Consider the following 22,512-nt stretch of genomic DNA (forward strand, 5'->3'; position numbering starts at 1 on the left):
AAGGATTTGCAGAGAATTTGAAAATCATCGTCCTGGACGTCATTCCAACTTTGCATTCCATTATCATTGATAAACCAACAAGTAAGGACATGCCTTTCCCAAAATAGAGAAAGGGGTTCATAAGCCCCTCTTCTCTCTTCTGGCCTCTCACGGTACTCAGTGGAGGAGACAGACAACCTATTTGACCTCTGGTTCCCAGAAGTCTTATTCTATAGTCAGTAGAGTTTTCTAGCTAAGACAAAACTTTCTATGTCTGTGTCTGCGCTATAGCAGTTCACCAAAAGAATTGATTAAAAGTTCTGAACTTTGGACAAGTACCAAGGCAATTACCTTCTTTGGAAGATTTTTCCAGGTACAACGCCAGACAGGAGATCAGACAGCTCCCTTTGGACGATATCCTCAGGGCCCTGGGGCAGCCCCAGGGGCCACAGAAAAAGCAAAAAGGCAGCCCATGCCCTGTGCTCGAGGGCTGAGGGAATCCCCCCAGTGTCTTCCTGCCTCCCCTGTGCAGGTTCCTCACGGTTCACAGTCCTGCTGGCTTCGCATTCTGGCTCCTTTCTCTTGTATTTGGGACCTGCCTCCCCACTGGCTGCTTTGTAACTGGGATCCCACTGGAAGCTATTACTCAAAACTGTTGCCTGGTTCTAAGTACCCAGTTCCATGACAGTGGCTGTGAGGTGGCCAGCTTGGTGCCCAAGGACACTTTCTTTTGGGATCCCTGCCCTCTGGATAGGACAGAGTTCAGAGACTCAGAACTGAAGGCGGTCTTTGTATAAACAGGTCTCAGGTCTCCGAGGTGGAAGGAGCGACGGTGTGACTAGAGTAGGACACTCTGGCTCAGAAGTTTGGTTGTAAAGTAGAAGGAAAGAAGGCGACCACAGTCTGCTCCAAGTGCCTGTCCTGGTGTCCCTGGATAGGGGGTCGGGTGGTGGATCAGGGCCATCCTCTCCAGCAATCCCAGGGGAGAGTGGACCCAGGTGAGACCCACTGTGTGCTGGTCCCTCCTTGTGCGTGTGCATCCTTCCAGGAGAAGGAATCTGGTCAAGATCAACTTCAAGGGTAGCACTACAAACGTGATAGGTCAAAGGGGGCAGCCTGAGGCTGGAGGAAAGGTCAGGGGGTCTCAGGCTTTGCCTTGGGGGGAAAGAAGGACTGACAGGACAAAGCCAACCCACCCTCACTGGAGGCCCTTGTCCACTGCCAGCAAGTCAGCCCCAGGTCAGAGTGGATGCGCCAATCTTTCCATTCCTGCTGACATTGCTGAGAATGCTGCTCCAGGCAGCACAAGTGTCCACCTAAGTCTACATGCAGCTGTAGATAACTTTACATCCCAGTGCAGAAAGTAGAATCTTCCAGAAGGGTAGTTCTTGTTGTCTTGACATGAGTACAGCCATGTTTGGCTGTTCCATTAACCGACAGCCACCAGCATACAAAGAAATATAGAGCGGCTTTCTGTGTGGTGGAAACTGGCCCTTCTCCCATGGAGATAGTTGCAATTTGTAAGAGTTTCAAGGTCCTTTGGGTGTCACGGCCTGGGGCAGACTGGCCATCTGTGCCGGGCTGGGACGATAACCAGGGAAAACAATGTACGTACACAACTGCCGGGTCAGGATGATGGCCAGGAGGCTCAGTGCACGTACGCCACTGACAACCATTTGTGCATGGGAACACTGAATGCTTGCTCTGTAAACTCTGTACCTGCTTATATAAACTGCTGGAAACCGAGGCCTGGTGAAAGTCTCACCTGTGGAGCGGATGCCCTGCCCAGGACCTCTGATGATCGGATTCCCGCCCAGCTGTGTCAATTGAAGGGACTCTCCCCAGCAGTGGGGCATGGATGTTGTGAGTAACCGATCTGAGGTGTTCTCTTTTCGGTCAACCTGGTGTTTCTCTTTCCGGTTGATTTGTGTCATTTCCCTTCAGTCGATGTGGATGTTTTCCCTTTCCAGTCGAGCTGATGTTTTTCCCTCTTAATATTTGACCTATTCAGATCTGTTTGCGGACTATCACCTTTACTATCCTCTATATAATAAAATATACCTTCAGTCCATTTGTTTGGAGTGGAAAGTTTCTTTACATCTCCGATCGAATCCCCTGAACCTCTCAAAACACTTGTCTAGTTGAAAACAGTTCTTATTTAGTTGAAAATAGTTGCTTGGTAACTGAAGACTAATCCCGTGTTGAAAACCAAGTGCTTATCTTGATCTGTCAGGTCACCAGAGCTACTACTGATAGAGCAATATCTGAGGCTTCCGGGGCCTAGGCAATCACAGAAGGTTCAAGCTGGGAAGAGAGCAGGAGACACCGAGCCCACACAGCTTACCTGACCAGAGGCGGGTACTGAACCCAGAGAGTTAGACTGAGTTGTCCAGAATCACACAGCTAGTTAAGGGCACTGTCTCGCCATTCTGGGAAAAGGATGGTGTGGTGCAGGGGGATTGGGGTCAGACAAAACTGAATCCAAATCCTGGCTTTGACCCTTACCAGCTGCTTGACCTCAAGCAACTTACCTTCTCTGTGCCTGCTTTCTCAGATGCTGAAAGTAACAGTATCATACCCCCATTCCAAGGCTATTTGAAAGACTCATTTTATATGTCAGTGTAATAGCTGGCATACAACAGGGACTCAGTAAGTGATATTCTTCTGAGACAGGATAATATTTTGATATGGTAATTGTCGTAACCAAGACTTTTGACACCACACAGTTCCTTGAATCCAGGGCCCTTCTCCTGCCCCAAGCGGTGATGGTACCCCACCTTCCTGCCCCAGGGAAGGAAGGCCACAGCCACTGTAGATAGCCCAAGAGCCACCTCTTATCGGAGTTTCAAAAGCCAAAGATACTGAATTGCAAGAGTTTAGAATTTTGAATATCAAAAACCTAAGCCCTAAAGCACTCAAGGCCTAAGGCTGATGCCAAAACAAGAGATTTGGAAGAAGTGAGGTCTGTTCTGGCTGCTCTGCCCCTAGATGAGATAACATCCTCTGGATGCGAAGAAGAGAGCTGGAGCAAGTTTAGATGCTGATGGTCTAGAGAAGGGGCGCTGGGTCCTCTGGGGGGCGGGAGGGATAAATATGAGAAAGCTGCTAGAGAGGGGAGAGGGGCAGGGGTGTGTGTGTGTGTGCGCGAGAGAGACAGAGAGAGACAAAGGGAGAGAGACACAGAGGGAGAGAGAGACACAGAGGGAGAGACGGAGACAGAGGGGGAGGGACAGAATGAGCACAGTCAAGCCTGGGAGGCAGGGAGGAAGGGGTCTGGAGAAAGCCTGTATGCAGGAGAACCAGGATACAGGGGTGTTCTACCTGGACTAACACCTAGACAGAAACTAGGACTTCTCAGGGATGCCAGCCAGAGTTGTTAGATGTGGACAAACTCCAACCAGATACTGAAGCTTCTCCCTACCCCCTCACCATGCTTTGCACCATGCGTGTACCTTCCCCACAAAATAAGCTTAACCCAGGGATAGGGAGGGAGACCCTGAACTGGCCGAGATTGAGCTTTTGGCCGAGATTGAGAAGATTACAGAAAAATAAAGACAGTTATGTGTCTTGCACACCTGAGTTTGTGGGCTAAGTATTCTCCAGACCTCTTCTCCTCCCTCCCTCTCTCTCTTCCCATGAAGCCTTCCTGTATAAACTGGTTTTTGCTCACTCGAATGATTTGTCTAAGCTTAGCGGGGTATGCATCTGCCAGATGTTGGGTACTCAGTTGGTTTTCAAGGGGGATTTCTCAAGGCAGTTCAGAGGTAGAGCCCCCCATGCCCAGGCTGGCCCAGGTGTGACCAAGTGGCGGACCTTCAAGGACTCCTGAGAGCTGGACCACCCACCCACAGTGCCTGGGGTAGACCGTCTCCCAGTGTTGCAACTTCACCAAACTGACAATGACATCTGTGCAACCAGAGGAGGAGGGGCCCAATCATAAGTGAATTTCCCACTCACCTGGCCTGATGGGTGAATTTCCCACTCACCTGGCCTGATGGGAACTCAGAAGAGATTCCAATTTACTTGGAGAAACACAAGAAATGTAACATCTCTTGAATCTAAGTGTTGTGGTAGATGCCAACTCATCCCCGACATGTCTGCATATCTCATCGTTAACAGAGGTTTAGAGAGGGGTCTTTTGTTTTGTTTTGTTTTTGAGGGCAGAGGAGGAAAAAAGACTGTAAAATTCTCAATTTCATCCTAATAGAGATATCTCTTGTATGAGGAGCAATGAAAGGAACGGACAAAAGCCCCTCCAACTGGGTAAGCTTACTTATGAGGTCCTACCCCGAGGTTTGGAGATTGGAGCTCTCATCAGAGCCTGGAGGCCCTGCCCACAGCTCTCAGCCGGGGCCGGGAAGCGTGTGGCAGCCCCAGTTCTGCCTTCCACAGCTGTGTAAGCTTGGGCAAGTTTCTCTACTTCCCCAGGCCTCAGTTTCCTCACTGAGTGCACAGGGATAATCATATTGACCTCAGAGGGCGGTTGTTTGATTAGAAGAGAGAATGTCGGGCCGGCCCCGTGGCTTAGCGGTTAAGTGCATTAAGTGCGCGCGCTCCGCTACTGGCAACCCGGCTTCGGATCCCGGGTGTGCACTGACGCACCGCTTCTCCGGCCATGCTGAGGCCGCGTCCCACATACAGCAGCTAGAAGGATGTGCAACTATGACATACAACTATCTACTGGGGCTTTGGGGGGAAAAAAAAGGAGGAGGATTGGCAATAGATGTTAGCTCAGAGCTGGTCTTCCTCAGCAAAAAGAGGAGGATTAGCATGGATGTTAGCTCAGGGCTAATCTTCCTCACAAAAAAAAAAAAAAGAGAGAATGCCCACGTAGCACTTAGCTTGGTGTCTGGTACACAGTGGGAGCTCAGTAGATGGCGGCTGCTGTTGTTGTTGTTATTATTACTGTCAGTTCCATCTGTAAAGCCTCTAGTGGGGAGACGTTTTCTCTTTGCTGCCTTTCTCGGAATCCCCTACTCCGACACCAATGGGAAGGCTGTAGGATGTTTTCATTCCACTTGGCACAGACCCATTACAGCTGCTAGCAAAATTGGATTGGTCATTTGGTGTTGAGTCCAGTTCTTCACAGATTCAAGGGGTAAAATATGATCACGAGTCTCCTGACCTGCAGTGCAGAAATCCCAGGCTGCCACGGGGGCCCTTCCCATGACACAAATGCCAGCGGCCTGCCAAGGGCATCAAACCACCAGCTTCCAACTAGCCTCTGGCAGAGCTCGACGTGCTGCCTTTTTGGAAGCTGAAAAGTAACCATAGTTATCATTCTAAATTGCCACCTTTTTTATTGATTTCCACATTATCATAGCACAAGGGGGCTCGGCGAGAACTTGGGGTCATCATTTCTAGTGTGTATTGTTAGCTATTTGCTTCTTTCATGAAAATAGGGGTCATGCGTGTTGTTGGCAAAAGGAAACATTTGTAACAAAAGAGCTGCCTTTGATATTCTGGTTTGATGCCCATCTCTCTGTTGTGTTATTTCTCAGTCCTTTTCCATTTGTTGGTGGCCGCATTTTTAAAGTACATAATGTTGATGTTTTTGCCCTTCCTGGCACAGTTGCCAACCCCGACTTATAACAAACAGAACCATATAACTTTTCATATGTCCCACAATGAAAGCGTTAGGTGGCTTTGTTAAATTGAGGCATTACAGACGTGGGCTGTGGCATCTTCTTGCCCGTCCTTGGAAGACTCATGCTGGCTATTTAAGTTTTTCTCTCTGAAACCCAGATCTCTTCATGGATTCCCAGATCTGACGTCCAGACAGAGGGGTCCAGTTGTTCTTGAGAATCATCTTTAAACAGAGGTGAAGATTCTCTGGGCGCCCGAGCATGCTCTTACAGGAATTTAAAGATTTTATTTATTTATTTATTTTACCCCCAAAGCCCCAGTAGATAGCTGTATGTCATAGCTGCACATCCCTCCAGCCGCTGCATGCAGGACGTGGCCCCAGCATGGCCAGAGAAGCGGTGCGTCGGCGCGTGCCCAGGATCTGAACCCGGGCCGCCAGCAATGGAGTGCGCACAGTTAACCGCTAAGCCATGGGGCCGGCCCACTTACAGGAATTTAACAGAGGAGGAGGAAGAGAAGTTCAGAGAAAGGGACAGAACTAGTGGGGGAAAAGGAAATGAATTTCATTTCCTTTCAATGAGAAAGAGAGAATATTTTTATAATAACAACTACCATTTATCACCTAATTTGATGTGCTGAACACCAAACAAAACACCCTGATGAATATCAGCTAACAGGTATCAGGTGCTGCTGGGTGCCAGGACTGTGTGAAGCATTTTACAGGAATTATCGTTTCTTCCTCTCTGCAGCCCTGTTACCACCACCACTTTAGGGCTGAAGAATCTGAGGCTCAGAGTTACAGTCAGTGGCCGAGGTCCCTCAGCTGGCGAGTGCCATTCTGCTGTGGGCTGAGGGAAAATCCAGGGCCATGGTCAATGTACAGACATCAGGAAGGACAAGCCAATGACACCGAAGTCAGTGTGAATCAACACTGAACGGACACAGGTAACTTTTCCCAGGGGACAACCACTTAAGAAGTGCTTATAAGTGTGGTGAGACCAGGGTGTCATCTAAATCTCAGAGAGAAAACCACTTCATGCCCATAAAGTGGGTACCAACTTAAAGGGCAATTAATAGAAAACTGTAATTTTGGAAACTTAATATAACTGTTATGGGAAAGTATTTTAAGGGGACAGATTTCTACTAATTGCCCATTAAATTGGTACCCTGACAGCACCGGCAAACTTATCTTCCTAAGATCTGGGCATTGCCCCCAAGTCTTCCATTTTAGCTTAAAAATTATATGAAGAATTTTGGGTTGGTGTCAAGATGGTGGTGTAGGCAGACTCGGAACTCACCTCCTCCCATGGACACAACACATCTACAACTACTCATGGAACAATTAGCCCTGAGAGAGAAATGAAAACTGGATAAGAGGAACCCCTGCAGCAAGCCACAGTCCTGCCTGAGGTGGAAGAAGCAGAAATTCCCTTCTGGACAGAAAAAAAGCCACCTTTGCAAGCCACAGTGCTTCACAGCCACCCAGGAGAAATCCAAAGGTACGCAGCCTTCCCTGGAGGAGTGAGGGACCGGGGAGGGGAGCATTGTCCCTATAGGCATTTTTTGGACCCAGCACAACCGAGACAAGTGTCATTATATCTAGCCTTGCTGGCTACTAACAGCAATGGGGAATACCCCCAGAAAAGCTGTCGGACATAAAGAAAGAAAAGCCGGCTCTGAAAGGGCTCCCACAGAAATTCACTTGTTTCGGAAAGCAACTTAAAATCACCAGAAAGAAAGGTACACAGCCTTTTGGTGAAAAGAGACTCACCTGATAGACTCTAGGTGCATGTCGGTGAGAGGTGAGACCTCCCCAGGGACTGAGACGTTGGCAGCAGCCATTGTTGTGACCTGGTGCAGGCGTGCTGACATGGACGCTGGCAGACGCTACTGGAGTTCTTCCCCATAGCCTGCCAGCCCAGGGTCTGTCCTACCTACTAGAGCATTGACTTAATCCAGCTCAGCCAGGACAGGCAGCCCACCCTAGGGACTGGCCCCACCCAAAAGCAAGGCCTTGGGCAACTGGTGGGCCTGCATAGGCTAGGTGACTAGATTCTCTGCAGCCAGGCAAGTAGGTCCATCTCTGTGGGGCAGGATGTACGCAAGGAGTGGGTGGAGTGTGTGGGGCCTCTGCAGCAGGGTGACTGGGTCCAATTCAGGGAGTTGGGGTGCGCACATGGGGCAGGACTGTGTTGACAGTGTGTGTGGCCCTGTGGGTGGTGGGGCTTGTCAGCTGCAGAAGACTTGTGCTTCTCAAACAGCCACATAAGGGATTGGCCCCACCTTTCAAAGCCTGAAACAATTGGGTGCTCCCTTTCCTGGGGCCAGCCTGACTCAGCTGCAATCCTGAGAGAGCTGACAAGAGCCTTGTAGGCCGGGGGCCTATGGCACTTGTAAGCCCCTGAGCCTAACAACAAGCCACGCTGGGGGCCTACTCAACAGAAAAACTGCAACAGCAATGTGCTATTAGACCTTGTAGCCAACTGTGCTTGGGCTCCCCACACCCGATAAACAGATGGAAGGGTCCATAGCAGCCACACGCAGCTGAGCATAACAACCAGCTGGCCAGAGGGACAGCCCAATCTACAGCAAGAGCAGCCCTGCCACAATGGAAGGACACATGTAGCCCACACGGGGGTCACTCCTGGAACATTTGGAACTGATGATGAGAGGGAAGCACACTGCTGGGCCTCATAAGGCATCTCTTACATGAAGCCACCTCTTCAAGATCAGGAGATGTAGCTGACCCACTTAATACATAGATACAAGCACAGAGAAAGAGGCAAAATGAGGAGGCAAAGGGATACATTCCAAGTAAGGGAACAGGACAAAACCCCAGAAAAAGGAATAAGTTCCAAGTAAGGGAACAGGACAAAACCCCAGAAAAAGAACTAAGAGAAACAGAAATGAGCAATCTATCTGACAAAGAGTTCAAAGAGTCATAAGGATGCTCACTGATACTGGGAGAAGAATGGATGAACTCAGTGAGAACGTCAACAAAGAATTGGAAAATATAAAAAAGAACCAATCAGATATGAAGACTACAATACTGGAAATGAAAAATTCACTAGAGGGACTCAAAACCAGAGTAGATGATACTGAAGAACGGATCAGCAAGCTGGATGAAAGACTAGAGGAAATCACCCAAGCTGAACAGCCAAAAGAAAAAGGAATTAAAAAGAATGAGGACAGTCTAAGGGACCTCTGGGACAACATGAAGCATACTAACATCCGTGTCATAGGTGTCCCAGAAGGAGAAGAGAGAGACAAAGGGGAGAGAATCTATTTGAAGAAATAATAGCTGAAAACTTTCCTAACTTAAGGAAGGAAACAGACATCCAGGTACAGGAAGCACAGAGAACACCAAAAAAGATAAACTCAAAGAAGCCCACACCAAGACACATCATAATTAAAATGTCCAAAATTAAAGATAAAGAGAGAATCCTAAAAGCCACAAAAGAAAGGCAACAAATTACATACAAAGGAAACCCCATAAGGCTATCAGCTGACTTCTCAGCAGAAACCTTACAGGCTAGAAGGGAGTGGCACAATATATTTAAAGTGCTGGAAGGAAAAAACCTACAGCCAAGAAGACTCTACCTGGCAAGGTTATCATTCAGAATGGAAGGAGAGATAAAGAATTTCCCAGACAAGCAAAAATTAAAGGAGTTATTCACCAAGAAACCAATCCTACAAGAAATGCTAAAGGGACTTATTTAAGGTGAAAAGAGAAGGGTACAAATAGGAAAAAATTATCTATTTCCATGATAAGTGGGTAACAAATACAAACGCACAAACAAGAGGTTAGATATGATATCAAAAACATAAAATTTGGGAAGAGGGGAGTAAAAGACTAGAGGTTGTAGAAAGAGGTCAAATTAAAGAGACCATCAACTTAATATAGATTGCTATATACATAGGTTATTATACATGACCCTCATGGTAATCACAAACCAAAAACCTGTAATAAATACACAAAAAACTAAGAGAAAGGAACCCAAACATAATACTAAAGAAAGCCATCAAACCACAAGGGAAGAGAGCAAGAGAAGAAGAAAGGAAGAAAGAAGAACTACTAAAATACCCAGAAAAAAGTGACAAAATGGCAATAAGTACATACTTACCAATAGGTACTTTAAATGTCAATAGACTAAGTGCTCCAATCAAAAGGCATAGGGTGGCTGATTGGATAAAAAACAAGATCCTATATATGCTGCATAAGAGACACACACCCCAGACCTAAAGACACTCACAAACTGAAAGTGAAGGGATGTAAAAAGATACTCCATGCAAATGGCAATGAAAAGAAAGCTGAGGTAGCAATACTTATATCAGACAAAGTAGACTTTAAAACAAAAACTGTAACAAGAGACAAAGAAGGGCACTACTTAATCATCAAGGGAACAATCCAATAAGAGGATATAACACTTGTAAATATCTATGCACCCAACATAGGAGCACCTAAATATATACAGCAACTATTAACAGACACACAAGAAGAAATAGACAGTAACACAATAATAGTAGGGGACTTGAACACTCCACTTACACCAATGGATAGATCATCCAAACAGAAGATCAATAAGGAAACATTGGCCCAAAGGACACACTAGACCAGATGGACTTAGTAGATATATACAGAACATTCCATCCAAAAACCAAAGAATAAACATTCTTTTCAAATGCACATGGAACATTCACCAGGATTGATCACATATTAGGCCACAAAACAAGTCTAAATAAATTTAAGGAGACTGAAATAATACCAAGCATCTTTTCTGACCACAATGGTATGAAACTAGAAATCAACTACAGGAAGAAAATCAGAAAAGCCACAAATATGTGGAGATTAAACAAAATGCTACTGAACAACAAATGAGTCAATGAAGAAATCAAAGAAGAAATCAAAAAATATCTGGATACAAATGAAAATGAAAATACGACATGCCAGAATTTATGGGATACAGCAAAAGTGGTTCTAAGAGGAAGTGTATAGCAATACAGGCCTACTTCAACAAACAAGAAAAATCTCAAATAAACAATCTAACTGCACCTAAAGGAACTGGAAAAAGAAGAACAAACAAAGCCCAAAATCAGTAGAAGGAGGGAAATAACAAAAATCAGAGCAGAAATAAATGAAATAGAGACTAAAAAAAAATAGAAAAAAATCAATGAAACTAAGAGCTGGTTCTCTGAAAAGATAAACAAAACTGACAAACCCTTAGCTAGACTTACCAAGAAAAAAAGAGAGAAGACTCAAATAAATAAAATCAGAAATGAAAGAGGAGAAATTACAATGGACACCTCAGAAATAAAAAAGATTATAAAAGAATACTAGAAAAGCTATACACCAACAAACTGGATAATCTAGAAGAAATGGACAAATTCTTAGATTCATACAACCCTCCAAAACTGAATCAAGAAGAAACAGAGAATTTGAATAGATCAATCAACACAAAGGAGATCGAAACAGTAATCAAAAACCTCCCAGAAAATAAAAGTCCAGGACCATATGGCTTCCCTGGTGAATTCTACCAAACATTCAAAGGAGACTTAATGCCTATCCTTCTCAAACTCTTCCAAAAAAACTGAAGAAGAGGGGAAGCTTCCTAACTCATTCTATGAAGCCAACATTACCCTGATACCAAAACCAGATAAGGACAACACAAAAAAAGAAAATTACAGGCCAATATCACTGACGAACATTGATGCAAAAATCCTCAACAAAATACTAGCAAATCGAATATAACAATACATTAAAAAGATCATACGCCATAATCAAGTGGGATATATTCCAGGGATGGTCCAACGTCCGCAAATTAATCAATGTGATACACCATATTAACAAAATGAAGAATAAAAATCACATGATCATCTCAATAGATGCAGAGAACACATTTGACAAGATACAGCATCCATTTATGATAAAAACTCTGAATAAAATGGGTATAGAAGGAAAGAACCTCAACATAATAAAGGTCATATATGACAAACCCACAGCTAATATCATTCTCAATGGTGAAAAACTGAAAGCTATCCCTCTAAGAACAGGAACCAGACAAGGATGCCCACTTTCACCACTCCTATTGAACATGGTATTGGAAGTCCCAGCCAGAGCAATCAGGCAAGAAAAAGAAATAAAAGGGATCCAAATTAGAAAGAAAGAGGTGAAACTGTCACTATTTGCAGGTGACATGATTTTATATAGAGAAAACCCTAAAGAATCTACCAAGAAACTTTTAGAAATAATAAATGAATACGGCAAAGTCACAGGATACAAAGTCAACATACAAAAATCAGTTGTGTTTCTATACACTAACAATGAAGTAGCAGAAAGAGAAATTAAGAATACAATCCCATTTACAACTGCAATAAAAAGAATAAAATATCTAGGAATAAACTTCACCAAAGAAGTGAAAGATCTGTACACTGAAAATTATAAAACATTGTTGAAATAAATTGAAGAAGACACAAAGAAATGAAAGATATCCTGTGCTCTTGGATTGGAAGAATTAACTTAGTTAAAATGTCCATACTTCCTAAAGCAATCTACAGATTCAGTGCAATCCCTATCAAAGTCCCAACAACATTTTTCACAGATATAGAACAAAGAATCCTAAAATTTATATGGAACAACAAATGACCCCGAATAGCCAAAGGAATCCTGATAAAAAAGAACAAAGCTGGAGGTATCACACTCCCTGATTTCAAAATATACTACAAAGCTATAGTAACCAAAACAGCATGGTACTGGCACAAAAACAGACGCACAGATCAGTGGAACAGAATAGAGAGCCCAGAAATAAACCCACATATCTATGGACAGGTAATCTTTGACAAGGGAGCCAAGACTCTACAACGGAGAAAGGAAAGTCTCTTCAATAAATGGTGCTGGGAAAACTGGACAGTCACATGCAAAAGAATGAAAGTAGACCATTATCTTACACCATACACAAAAATTAACTCAAAATGGATTAAAGACTTGAATGTAAGACCTGAAACCATGAAACTTCTAGAAGAAAACATAGGCAATATGCTCTTCAACATCGGTCTTAGCAACATATTTTCAAGTATCATGTCTGACTGGCAAAGGGAAACAATAGAAAAAATAAATAAATGGGACCACATCAAACTAAAAAGCTTCTGCACAGCAAAGGAAACCATTGACAAAACAAAAAGCAACCTAACAATTGAGAGAAGATATTTGCAAACCATCTATCTGATAAGGGGTTAATATCCAAAATATATAAAGAACTCATACATCTCAACAACAAAAAAACTAACAACCCAATTAAAAAATGGGCAAAAGATATGAATGAGACATTTCTCCAAAGAAGATATACAGATTGCCAACAGGCACATGAAAAGAAGTTCAACATCATTAACTATCAGGGAAATGCAAATCAAAACTACAATGAGATATCACCTCACGCCCGTCAGAATGGCTATAATTAACAAGACAGGAAACAACAAGTGTTGGAGAGGATATGGGGAGAAGAGAACTCTCATACACTGCTGGTGGGAGTGCAAACTGGTGCAGCCACTATGGAAAACAGTATGGAGATTCCTCAAAAACTCAAGGATAGAACTACCATATGATCCAGCTATTCCACTGCTGGGTATTTATCCAAAGAACATGAAAACATGAATGCGTAAAGATACATGCACCCCTATGTTCATTGCAGCATTAGTCACAATAGCCAAGATTTGGAACTAACCTAGATGCCCATCAACGGACGAATGGATAAAGAAGCTGTGGTATATATACACAATGGAATATTACTCAGCCATAAGAAACGATGAAATCCAGCCATTTGTGACAACATGGATGGGCCTTGAGGGTATTAGCTAAGCGAAATAAGTCAGAGGGAGGGAGAAAGTCAAATACCGTAGGATCCCACTCATAAGTATATGATAAAAACAACAACAAACAACCACAAACAGACAGAGATTGGATTGGTGGTTACCAGAAGGGAAGAGGGGAGGGAGGAGGGCGAAAGGGATGATTAGGCACATGTGTGTGGTGATGGATTGTAATTGATCTTTGGGTGGTGAACGTGATGTAATCTATACAGAAATCGAAATGTAATGATGTACACCTGACATTTATATAATGTTATAAACCAATGTTACCACAATTTAAAAAGAAAGCATTCCTGACACCATCATTCAAGCATGTCACACAGCAAAGGAGAGTTCTTGCGGGTTAGGCTGTTTCCGAAAGAAGAACTATTCACACCCGCCCAGGACCAGAGCCCCTCACGAGGCCTGGAGACACCACGAGCACCCGCAGAGAAACAGACTGTTGGCACCACAATGAGAAACCACGGCAGAAAGGCAAGGGGACAGGGCACAAGGTGGTGACCCCACAGGCCCAGAGGCAAGGTGGTGAACATGAAGTAATCTATACAGAAATCGAAATATAATGATGTACACCTGAAATTTATATAATGTTATAAACTAATGTTAACGCAATAAAATATTCTTTTTTTTAAAAAGAATTTTGCATTGTATTCCCGTTATATCTCAGGAAATGGGATACAAAAACAATTTCCCCACTTCACCCTATTTCCCTTGTTGACTAGTCTCTCTGGGTTTGCATGTCACAGACCGAGAAAGATGGCTTCCTTCTGATAATGTCTTACTTTCCCTAAATTGGCTTTTACTTAATGAAAGACCACATTGACCTGCAAACTTAAGTATTCTGGCCCACCTGGTCATCCGGCTTCTCACTGCAGGTTTGTAAGTTAGTGTTCCTAATAATAAAGCAGCTGATGTGAGCTTAATCAGCATAAGTCAGATCCCCGGGGTCTAACCACCCTGGAGTGAATGGACAAAATGGAAATTCTGCACCTCCCGACCCAAGGACAAACCCTTGCAATGATGACGACCCCACCCAAGCACAGCCGCTCCTGCCCCAGAGGTTCAGTGTCAGATACTCTTCAGTCTCTCCTGCTAAAAGCTTAATCCACAGGGATGGGGAGGGTTACAGACTGATGTTCAAAGAAGGCACTGACAGAGAGAGGCTGAGGGACCACGAGCAGTGCCAAAGGGAGACATGTCAGTGACCCAGACAGAGGCGTCTGGAGCAAAGGGGAACAATAAGGAAATTCACACTAGTGTGCAGACTACGTAGTTCCGTACCATTACAGCAATTGAGTAAGCGCCAGTGTCGTGTGGACTTTGGAGGGGGGGTATGGAGTTATCACAAAGCTCCACAAGCCCCTAGGTGTCCCAAATAGTCTACTGCAGATGAAAGAAATAACTCAATAGAGAAGCAATGTCACACAGCACAAGGCCAAACAACATGCTGGTTAAGAACATGGGCTCAGGCGCCAGACCGCCTGGCCTGGGGCCCCGGTGCTGCGCCTTCCTGGCTGTGTGACTTACACAAGCTGTGTAACCTCAGTGTCCTCATGTGTGAAATAGAGATAAAACGTGTATCTGTCTCAGAGGCTTGCAGTGAAGACTAAATAAATGAGGGTCAGGTTAACACACACCTGACATCTGGATGAGTACCTAGTAACAGTGAAACACTCAATAAACATTAGTTTTAATTGCCATTACATATCAACATGGGGAGAGGGCATGGAAGATTACAAGGGTGGGATATACACATGCACAAAGCATTGTCTTTTATGGCCTATGGCTTATAAAACAATGTCTGTCTCTGTAATAAGATATACGTAGAGGCTATGGTGATGACCTAAATGCTAATTAAAATTGTTGTTTAAATCATGGGAGCTTTCAGTCATTGGGTGCCTTCTCAGACACTGCCGTGCAATTACCACTCATGGGATGATCATGACTGATGCTTCTGTAGCACGGACTGTGTGCCAAGCTCTTCTTGTACCTTACATATTTCCACCTGTTTCATCTTCACAATGACCTAGGAAGTAGGCTATTTTTCTTATTTATTTCACCTGTAGAGAATTTAAGTAACGTCCCCAAGTTACAAGCAAGTGAGGAGTAGAGCTGGGATTCCAAGTCAAGCCACTGCCTCCGGAGCCTCTGCTCTGAACCACCAGGCCACACAGCCCCTAACAGGAGGCTCTGCGATGAGTTTTGACGTTTAAAGCAGGTCCTCACACTTGGAAATGTAGGAAACCACCAGTGCATGAAAAACGAGGTCAGCCCTTCACAGGAGGGACAGTGGGAAAGGGACTTCATTCTGAAATGTGCAGGGTTGGACGTAAGGGTTTCCTGTATGCCTGGGCCCATGGGACTAGGAGGCTTAGGCCTTGGATCACCGGTGGAGGATGCGATGAGAGCCCAGCAAAATTCATCTCCAAATCACAACGTGGCTTATCACGGGAAGTCCCTGCTCTGAGCCCCCTGTCGGGACACCCTGGGCCGGCTGACCCGAGGATGGCAGGCGGTGGCACGTCTGACTTACCGGCCGGGGCAGACTGTACTGGTACATCTCCGGGCGATAGGTCGGCACCCACTGCACCCCAGCCCTGGGCCGCGTCATGGTCCCCGGAGCGCTGGTTACCACCTCCGAGTAGGGCAGGTGCTGCACTGAGCCATAGGCCTCCTGGTGCCGGCTCTGGCCCGCGTGGCCCGCGGACGCCAGGCTGAAGGCCTCCTCCAGCAGCATGTGCATCTGCTGCCTGACCTCGTCGATGGAGGGCTGGGAGCTCAGCGTGGAGGTCTCCGAGTGGCCTTTCACCGGCCTCGACCTGGCGTAGCCCCGGGGCTCGTTAACTCTGTCGATGTTGGTTTCCTCTATGATTTCAGGCTCGGTCTGTGGGATCAAACAAACACCAATTGATTTGTTAATTAACTTTCCATTATGTTGTCTGTAATTGACTCTAAATTGTTCAGCTTGGATGAGTGATATTAAGTGTATGTGCTCATTTATGTTACATCCTAGGGGCCCTATCCAGGAATTCACACGACGGGGTAGTCAGTCACCCTGTTCTCCATCCATTACATAAGCATTACATGAGTAAGGCCACACTTGAGTTATCCGTGTTTACCTCAAGCAATGTGCAGGCTTTGCTAACTAGCATAGTGATCAAGAGAAATGGCTCTTCATTGATGACATTAACAGGATTCTCTAAAACCTTTTAGAGGCATTCTCCACCCTTATGCCTTTTCTGTGAAAGAATCTAGTGTGTCCTGTACCTACACCCCAGGGCCGGTGCTCCAGACTAGGGACTAACTCTCTACGGTCCTGTGTCCCCCACCAGGAGTTGCTGGTTGCCTGACCCCCGTTGTCCGAGAGAGTAACAAAGTTCTGCCTCTACATCACTGACCTCAGAGTGCGGTGCACACTGAATTAGAAGCTCAGGGCAGGGCCCAGCAGTCTGTGCTTTAACAAGCCCTCCAGGAGATTCTGATGCCGGCTCAAGTTTGAGACCCACTGATCTAGAATGTTCTCCTGCCTTCCTCCTGTGAATCTTGCATTCAGGGAGTGGCTGCAGTACCTAAGTGGGCAGAGAGCTGGGACTTCATCAGCTTCCAGAGCAGGCTGCATGGACTGTCTTATGCGTGCCTGCTAATGAATGCTTACTTAAGAAGTCTGCATGTATGGCAGAGCCTGCTATGAGACTTGCTTTTGTGATAAGCTGAGAGTGAGGCTGTGGGAGAGCAGTTAATCTACATCTACTGCAAGTACGTCCATGGCTACCATTGTCTGCTAAAAGGACTTAAGAGTTCCATGTGAATACATTGGCATAAATTAGTTTGCCACCCTGTTCTCCATCCATTACATAAGTAACACACTGCCATGTTAGAAAAATTAGAAAATACAAATAAGAGGAAAAAAAATCCATTAACATTTGATGTACTTATCCCACTCCTAGACCTATCTGAGTGTGTGTGCACACCCTCCTCTATGTGCTCACGCCCATTTAAAAACACTTACGCATTTATATCCTGGTTCTGGGTGCTTACTATTAGTTACATAGAGTGAATATTCTCCTACCTGGGTTCCGCAACTTAACAGCTGTGTGACCTTGGGCGGTGTCTTAGCATTGGATCCCCCCAAAAGTAGAGCCTGAGACATACATTTATATACAGATAATGTATTTTGGAAAATAATTCCAGGAAATAGGAGTAGGGGCCAGGGATGAGTAAATTGAGGAGAGAAGAAAAGCCAGTCAAGGGTGGGGTACTAAATTAGAGACTGCTGTGGGCCACTGAGGCTTGATCCCGCTGGGGACCCTCCAGGGAACCATGTAGAAGGTGCTTTAGGATTGTGTAACAAAGTTTTATCCACCAACTCTGACGCCCTGTTAGTCACCAGTTGCTCCAGAGACCATCCTCGCACTCAGATTTGTGCAGGTGCCAGATGGGTGGAATGGCCTCCCACAGGTGTCCCACAGAATAGAGGCAGAGAAGGCTCAGGGCAAAGCGAGAGATAAGGGATTGCAAAGGCGACACAGTCAAGGTGCTGCCATGCGGGGCAGATGCGCAGCAACGGCTGAGAAGAGAAACAACAGGGCAGAACAGATGTTCCACCCAGGAAAGCTATCTAACTTTTCGATGTCTCAGTTTCCTTGTCTGTAAAGTGAGGATAATAATGAGACTTGCCTCCGAAGACTTTATAGGATTAAATAAAGGGATACATGTAAAGAGTTCAGAACAGTAGCACATGGTAAAAACACAACAACAGTAGCTGCTGTCACCATCATAATTCTCATTGTTATTAGCTGCATTCATTCAACTGCATGTATTTCTCATGTAATTACTCTGCATAAAGCACTCAGAATATAAGACAGAGCACAGCCAGAAAATGTCATCAGGGAACTCATTCATAAAGGGAAGCCCTTCCCTCCTTCAAATCTATACACAGAAGTCAGAACTTTATTTTTCATATTTAAAAAATTTCTTTACTTTTCTTTAGTATTAAATTTATTATACGTGCATCAAAGAAATCAAAAATATAGAAAGCACAGAAAAAAAAATTAGACATTTCCTGTAATTCTATCACCCAGAGTTAGGGCTTGGCTATATAGTTCAAGACCAAAAGACAACGTTCTCGGGGCCAGCCCCGTGGCATAGCGGTTAAGTGCACGTGCTCTACTGCTGGCGGCCCGGGGTTCGGATCCCGGGCGTGCACCGATGCACTGCTTGTCAGGCCATGCTGTGGCGGCGTCCCACATAAACTGGAGGAAGACTGGATGTTAGCTCAGGGCCAGTCTTCCTCAGCAAAAAAAAAAAAAAAAAGAGGAGGATTGGCATGGATGTTACCTCAGGGCTGATCTTCCTAAAAAAAAAAAAAAAAAAAAGGGGGGGCCAGCCCCGTGGCTTAGCGGTTAAGTGCGTGTGCTCTGCTACTGGCGGCCCGGGGTTCGGATCCCGGGCACGCATCCACGCACCGCTTCTCCGGCCATGCTGAGGCCGTGTCCTACATACAGCAACTAGAAGGATGTGCAACTATGACAGACAACTATCTACTGGGGCTTTGGGGGGAAAAAAAAAAAAGGAGGAGGATTGGCAATAGATGTTAGCTCAGTGCCGGTCTTCCTCAGCAAAAAAAAGAGGAGGATTAGCATGGATGTTAGCTCAGGGCTGATCTTCCTCACAAAAAATAAAAATAAAAATAAAAATTGTTTAAAGACAAGGTTCGCTGTCAACCTTCAAGTCTAGATTAAGCAACAAACATCAACAGTAAGTAATTTAGAATACTATTTTTACATTAACACCAGCAAGGACAGATTACGGAGTAGAATGCAAAATTACCTTAGTGGTAATAAACCAGATCTCAAAGACATTTCATGCCTGGGTGCACGCCCCCAAACCCTGGGCTGGGGAATGCACTGGGGCTCTTGTGCACTGGGCTCTTCAGGGAAAGGTTTGAGATTGCTCTGTAGAGTAGTGAATGCAACTTCTGAAAAACATTTTCTTCACTATGCATAGAACATCCTGAACAGAATTTCAGAGCCTGAGGGGACTTTAGGAGACCATTTAATTCAAGCACTGTTTTACAGATGAGGAGGTGGAGGTCAGAGCGGTTAAGTGACTTACCCAAAGTCACCCAGAGTGGCAGTGGCAGAGTCTTGCTCTCCCAGATCCTGTCCCTTGCATGTCCGGCTGCACCACATTGCCTCTGACATTTGCTTGTCACTGCTGCTTGCTACCCACACACTGCCCTTCCTCCCTACACCTTCAGGCTCCCTAATCAATAATGGATGCTTAATACAAAGCTACTCCCAGGTGAAGACAAACGGCCCTGCATGCTATGATTTTTCCCACCCCTGAGCTGCGCTATGCAATTCCAGTCATGCTGGTGGATCTGTTATTACGTGAATTGATAGTCATGCCTCAAGCAGAGCAAAAATATGCTTCTTAAAACAATATCCTCCTCTCCCACTCTCCCAGGAGGCCTGCAGTGGGGCTGTGCCGGGTTGGGGGTGCCCTGAGGAAGTTTGCGCTGGGCAGGTGGAGACACTTTCTCCAGGCTCCCACTGCATCCACCCACAACGCTCCACGGGAATCAGCCTCCGCTCCCCCGAAGGTGTCGATCTTCATGGGAGGGGAGGGGCTTCCTTTAACTGGAGGCCCAGAGTGACAACGCAAGTATGACCTCAACAGGTTTGCTCACGCCTCCTTCTGAAGAACTCCTGTTTTCCCACCATTCTCACTTGACTTTTGGTCTCTTGACATCTACAGGTGGAAACAAGACAAACTCTCATTATACTCTGGGCCCCTTCCTCACTTGTATTTGCTTATTTAATGTTTCTCTTGCCCAAGTCTGGATGCTCCCTCAGCCGGTCTCACCCCTGTCCCTCATGAGCTTAGCATAAGGCACATGGTGTTCAATAAAACTTAGTGAAATTGAACCCAAATGAAAAAATTCTGTCTAATTGCCCACAGGGTGGAATTTGAGGTTAAGATAAAGGGCCCACATTCCCTAACAAATTTCCTCCAATACTAATGAGCTCCACGATCACAGCTAAGTCACACGGACTCCCTAAGACTCGGGCTCCCTGTCTGTAAAATGGGAGAGATGATCTATGGTCTGGGAACCCTCTGGTTCTCAAATTTACTGCTTCTTGGAGTCTTTCTGCTCTAGGAGAGCACAGATTCCTCTACCGTCATTATTCTTGGGGGACTCTGATGACTACTCATGAAGGGAACCTTTCCCGGCTCTGTACAGCCTCCCTCGCCCCCTCAAAATATATGAGCAGTGCTAAGTTTGCTCTTTTACTTAACAGATAATTATTGATTTCAACCCTGGGTTGGGAATCATGGATACAACAAGTAGTAAGATAGTGACCCAGCCCTCAAGGAGCTCCAGGGCTATAGGAGAGACAAATAACGACGACAATAACAGCAGCAGCTCACGTTGATTAATGGCTCATGTGCCGGACACTACTGTAAGTGCTTTAGGTATATTCACTCTTTTCCTTACAGTAACCTATGAGGTAACAACTCTATTACCCCTATTTTACAGATGAAGAAACTGAGGCATTGAGAGATCAAAGTGTTGCCCATCATCGGCGGAGCTGGGTTCTGCACCCAGACAGTCTGCTTCCAGCACCCAAGCCCTTCCCCTGTACAGACACCACAGATGCATCACCACACCACAGATATGGGCTCTGACGAGGGGCGGACAGACTCTGTGACCCGGAGGACAGACCATAAACTAGGTGTTGAGATAATCTACCTCAGAGATTACCATAGGGATGAACAGCATCCAAATGTAAATATCAAGTGCTTAGAAGAATGCCTGGCACAGAAACATTTAATACATGTTAGCTGCTTTCATAATTGTTATCTGCCTCCTCCCACAGGCCAGGAGCTCCTTTAGGGCTGGGTCAGTGTCTTATTGTTATATCCACAGCCTCCAATCCAGGGCCTAACCCAAAGCTGAAACTAGTAATTGTCCGTTAGTCAAAGAACTGAACCCAGCAGGTGCTCAGACCCCTTGAGGACCTGTGATGCACCAGCCCGTGCTGGGTTTTCCATGTGTGTGACCTCACCAGCCCCTGAGGGCCCTACAGTTCCACCCACTTTCCAGACAAGGCATATCATGTCTACTGGCCTAAACTGCCCCAAGCCCTTCTCTCTAACTTGCACATTTCTGAAAATATCTTTTGCTTTTATTTGACAAAAAGGGGCAGACAGGAGCAAAGACAAACCTCCCCGTGTTGGCTGATGGTTGGCCTGGGAACGAGGTCAGGGCCGCATCTGGGACAGAGAATGTATTTTTAAACTTCTGTAACTCGGAGTTTACCATACTTGCTTCTCCAACCTCATACTCCTGAGGAGCACAGGGGAACTATTTTTTTAAAAACTATTTTTATAAATTAATCAAGATACACTTCAATAAAAATTCTAAAAAATTAATCAGGGAATGCCTGTTCACAGCAGGAAACTAGAAAACAATAGATAAGCAAAAGGAAGAAAATTACAATCCACTCTAACCCCACCACCAGAAGTCATCACCGCCCACGCTGAGCTTCACTGTCCCGCCAGAGGCTTTCTAGGCAGATGAACTAGGATGAATGCTGGAGCACTGCCAACACCCTCCCCCTACTCCTACACCCCCTACCCCACCCCAGGCCACCATAAAAAACGCTGGGTTGGCCCCGGGCAGCTTCTCCCCGCTGCCCTCCCGATGAGGGCCCACCATCCCCACCCGGTTTCTCCGGTGGCGGCTGTGGTGGAGAAGAGGGGTTGGGGGAGGGCAGTGTGGGCCGCAGGACTTGGTAGGGGGATTCTGCAGAGAGGTGCAGAGACAGCTATGGCATGTGAATGGCAGAGGAATTGAGGGGACTTTACAAGTATTACTGGACATGATATAATAGCCTTCATGTATATGAAAAATATGAGTAAAGCAGCAGATGTATTCTAACTTACTTTTGTGGACATAGATCCTCCCAGACTGAGACAACTGGCTCATGGTTTTATAAACAGAACACACATACCTTTCTGTATGCATATAGTACAAGCATACTTACAGGTTTTTTTAAAATGGGATTACCTTATATA

General features: G+C 45.4%; 1 protein-coding gene across 5 annotated transcripts in view; it reads right to left on the reverse strand.

Moving 5' to 3' along the window:
- The window catches only part of LOC101391864 (UPF0606 protein KIAA1549L), a 281,751-nt gene that overhangs the window by 14,032 nt on the left and 245,207 nt on the right, over positions 1–22,512 (reverse strand). For all 5 annotated transcript variants that reach the window (XM_087423158.1, XM_087423156.1, XM_087423155.1 and 2 more), the window contains one exon: positions 15,962–16,312. In XM_087423158.1, coding sequence (XP_087279284.1) covers positions 15,962–16,312 — 351 coding nt within the window. The remainder of the gene's footprint in view (positions 1–15,961; positions 16,313–22,512) is intronic.

The sequence above is a fragment of the Ceratotherium simum genome, chromosome 34, assembly GCF_057802395.1.
Source record: "Ceratotherium simum simum isolate JZ-2026a chromosome 34, ASM5780239v1, whole genome shotgun sequence".
In the NCBI taxonomy this organism is placed as follows: Eukaryota; Metazoa; Chordata; class Mammalia; order Perissodactyla; family Rhinocerotidae; genus Ceratotherium; species Ceratotherium simum.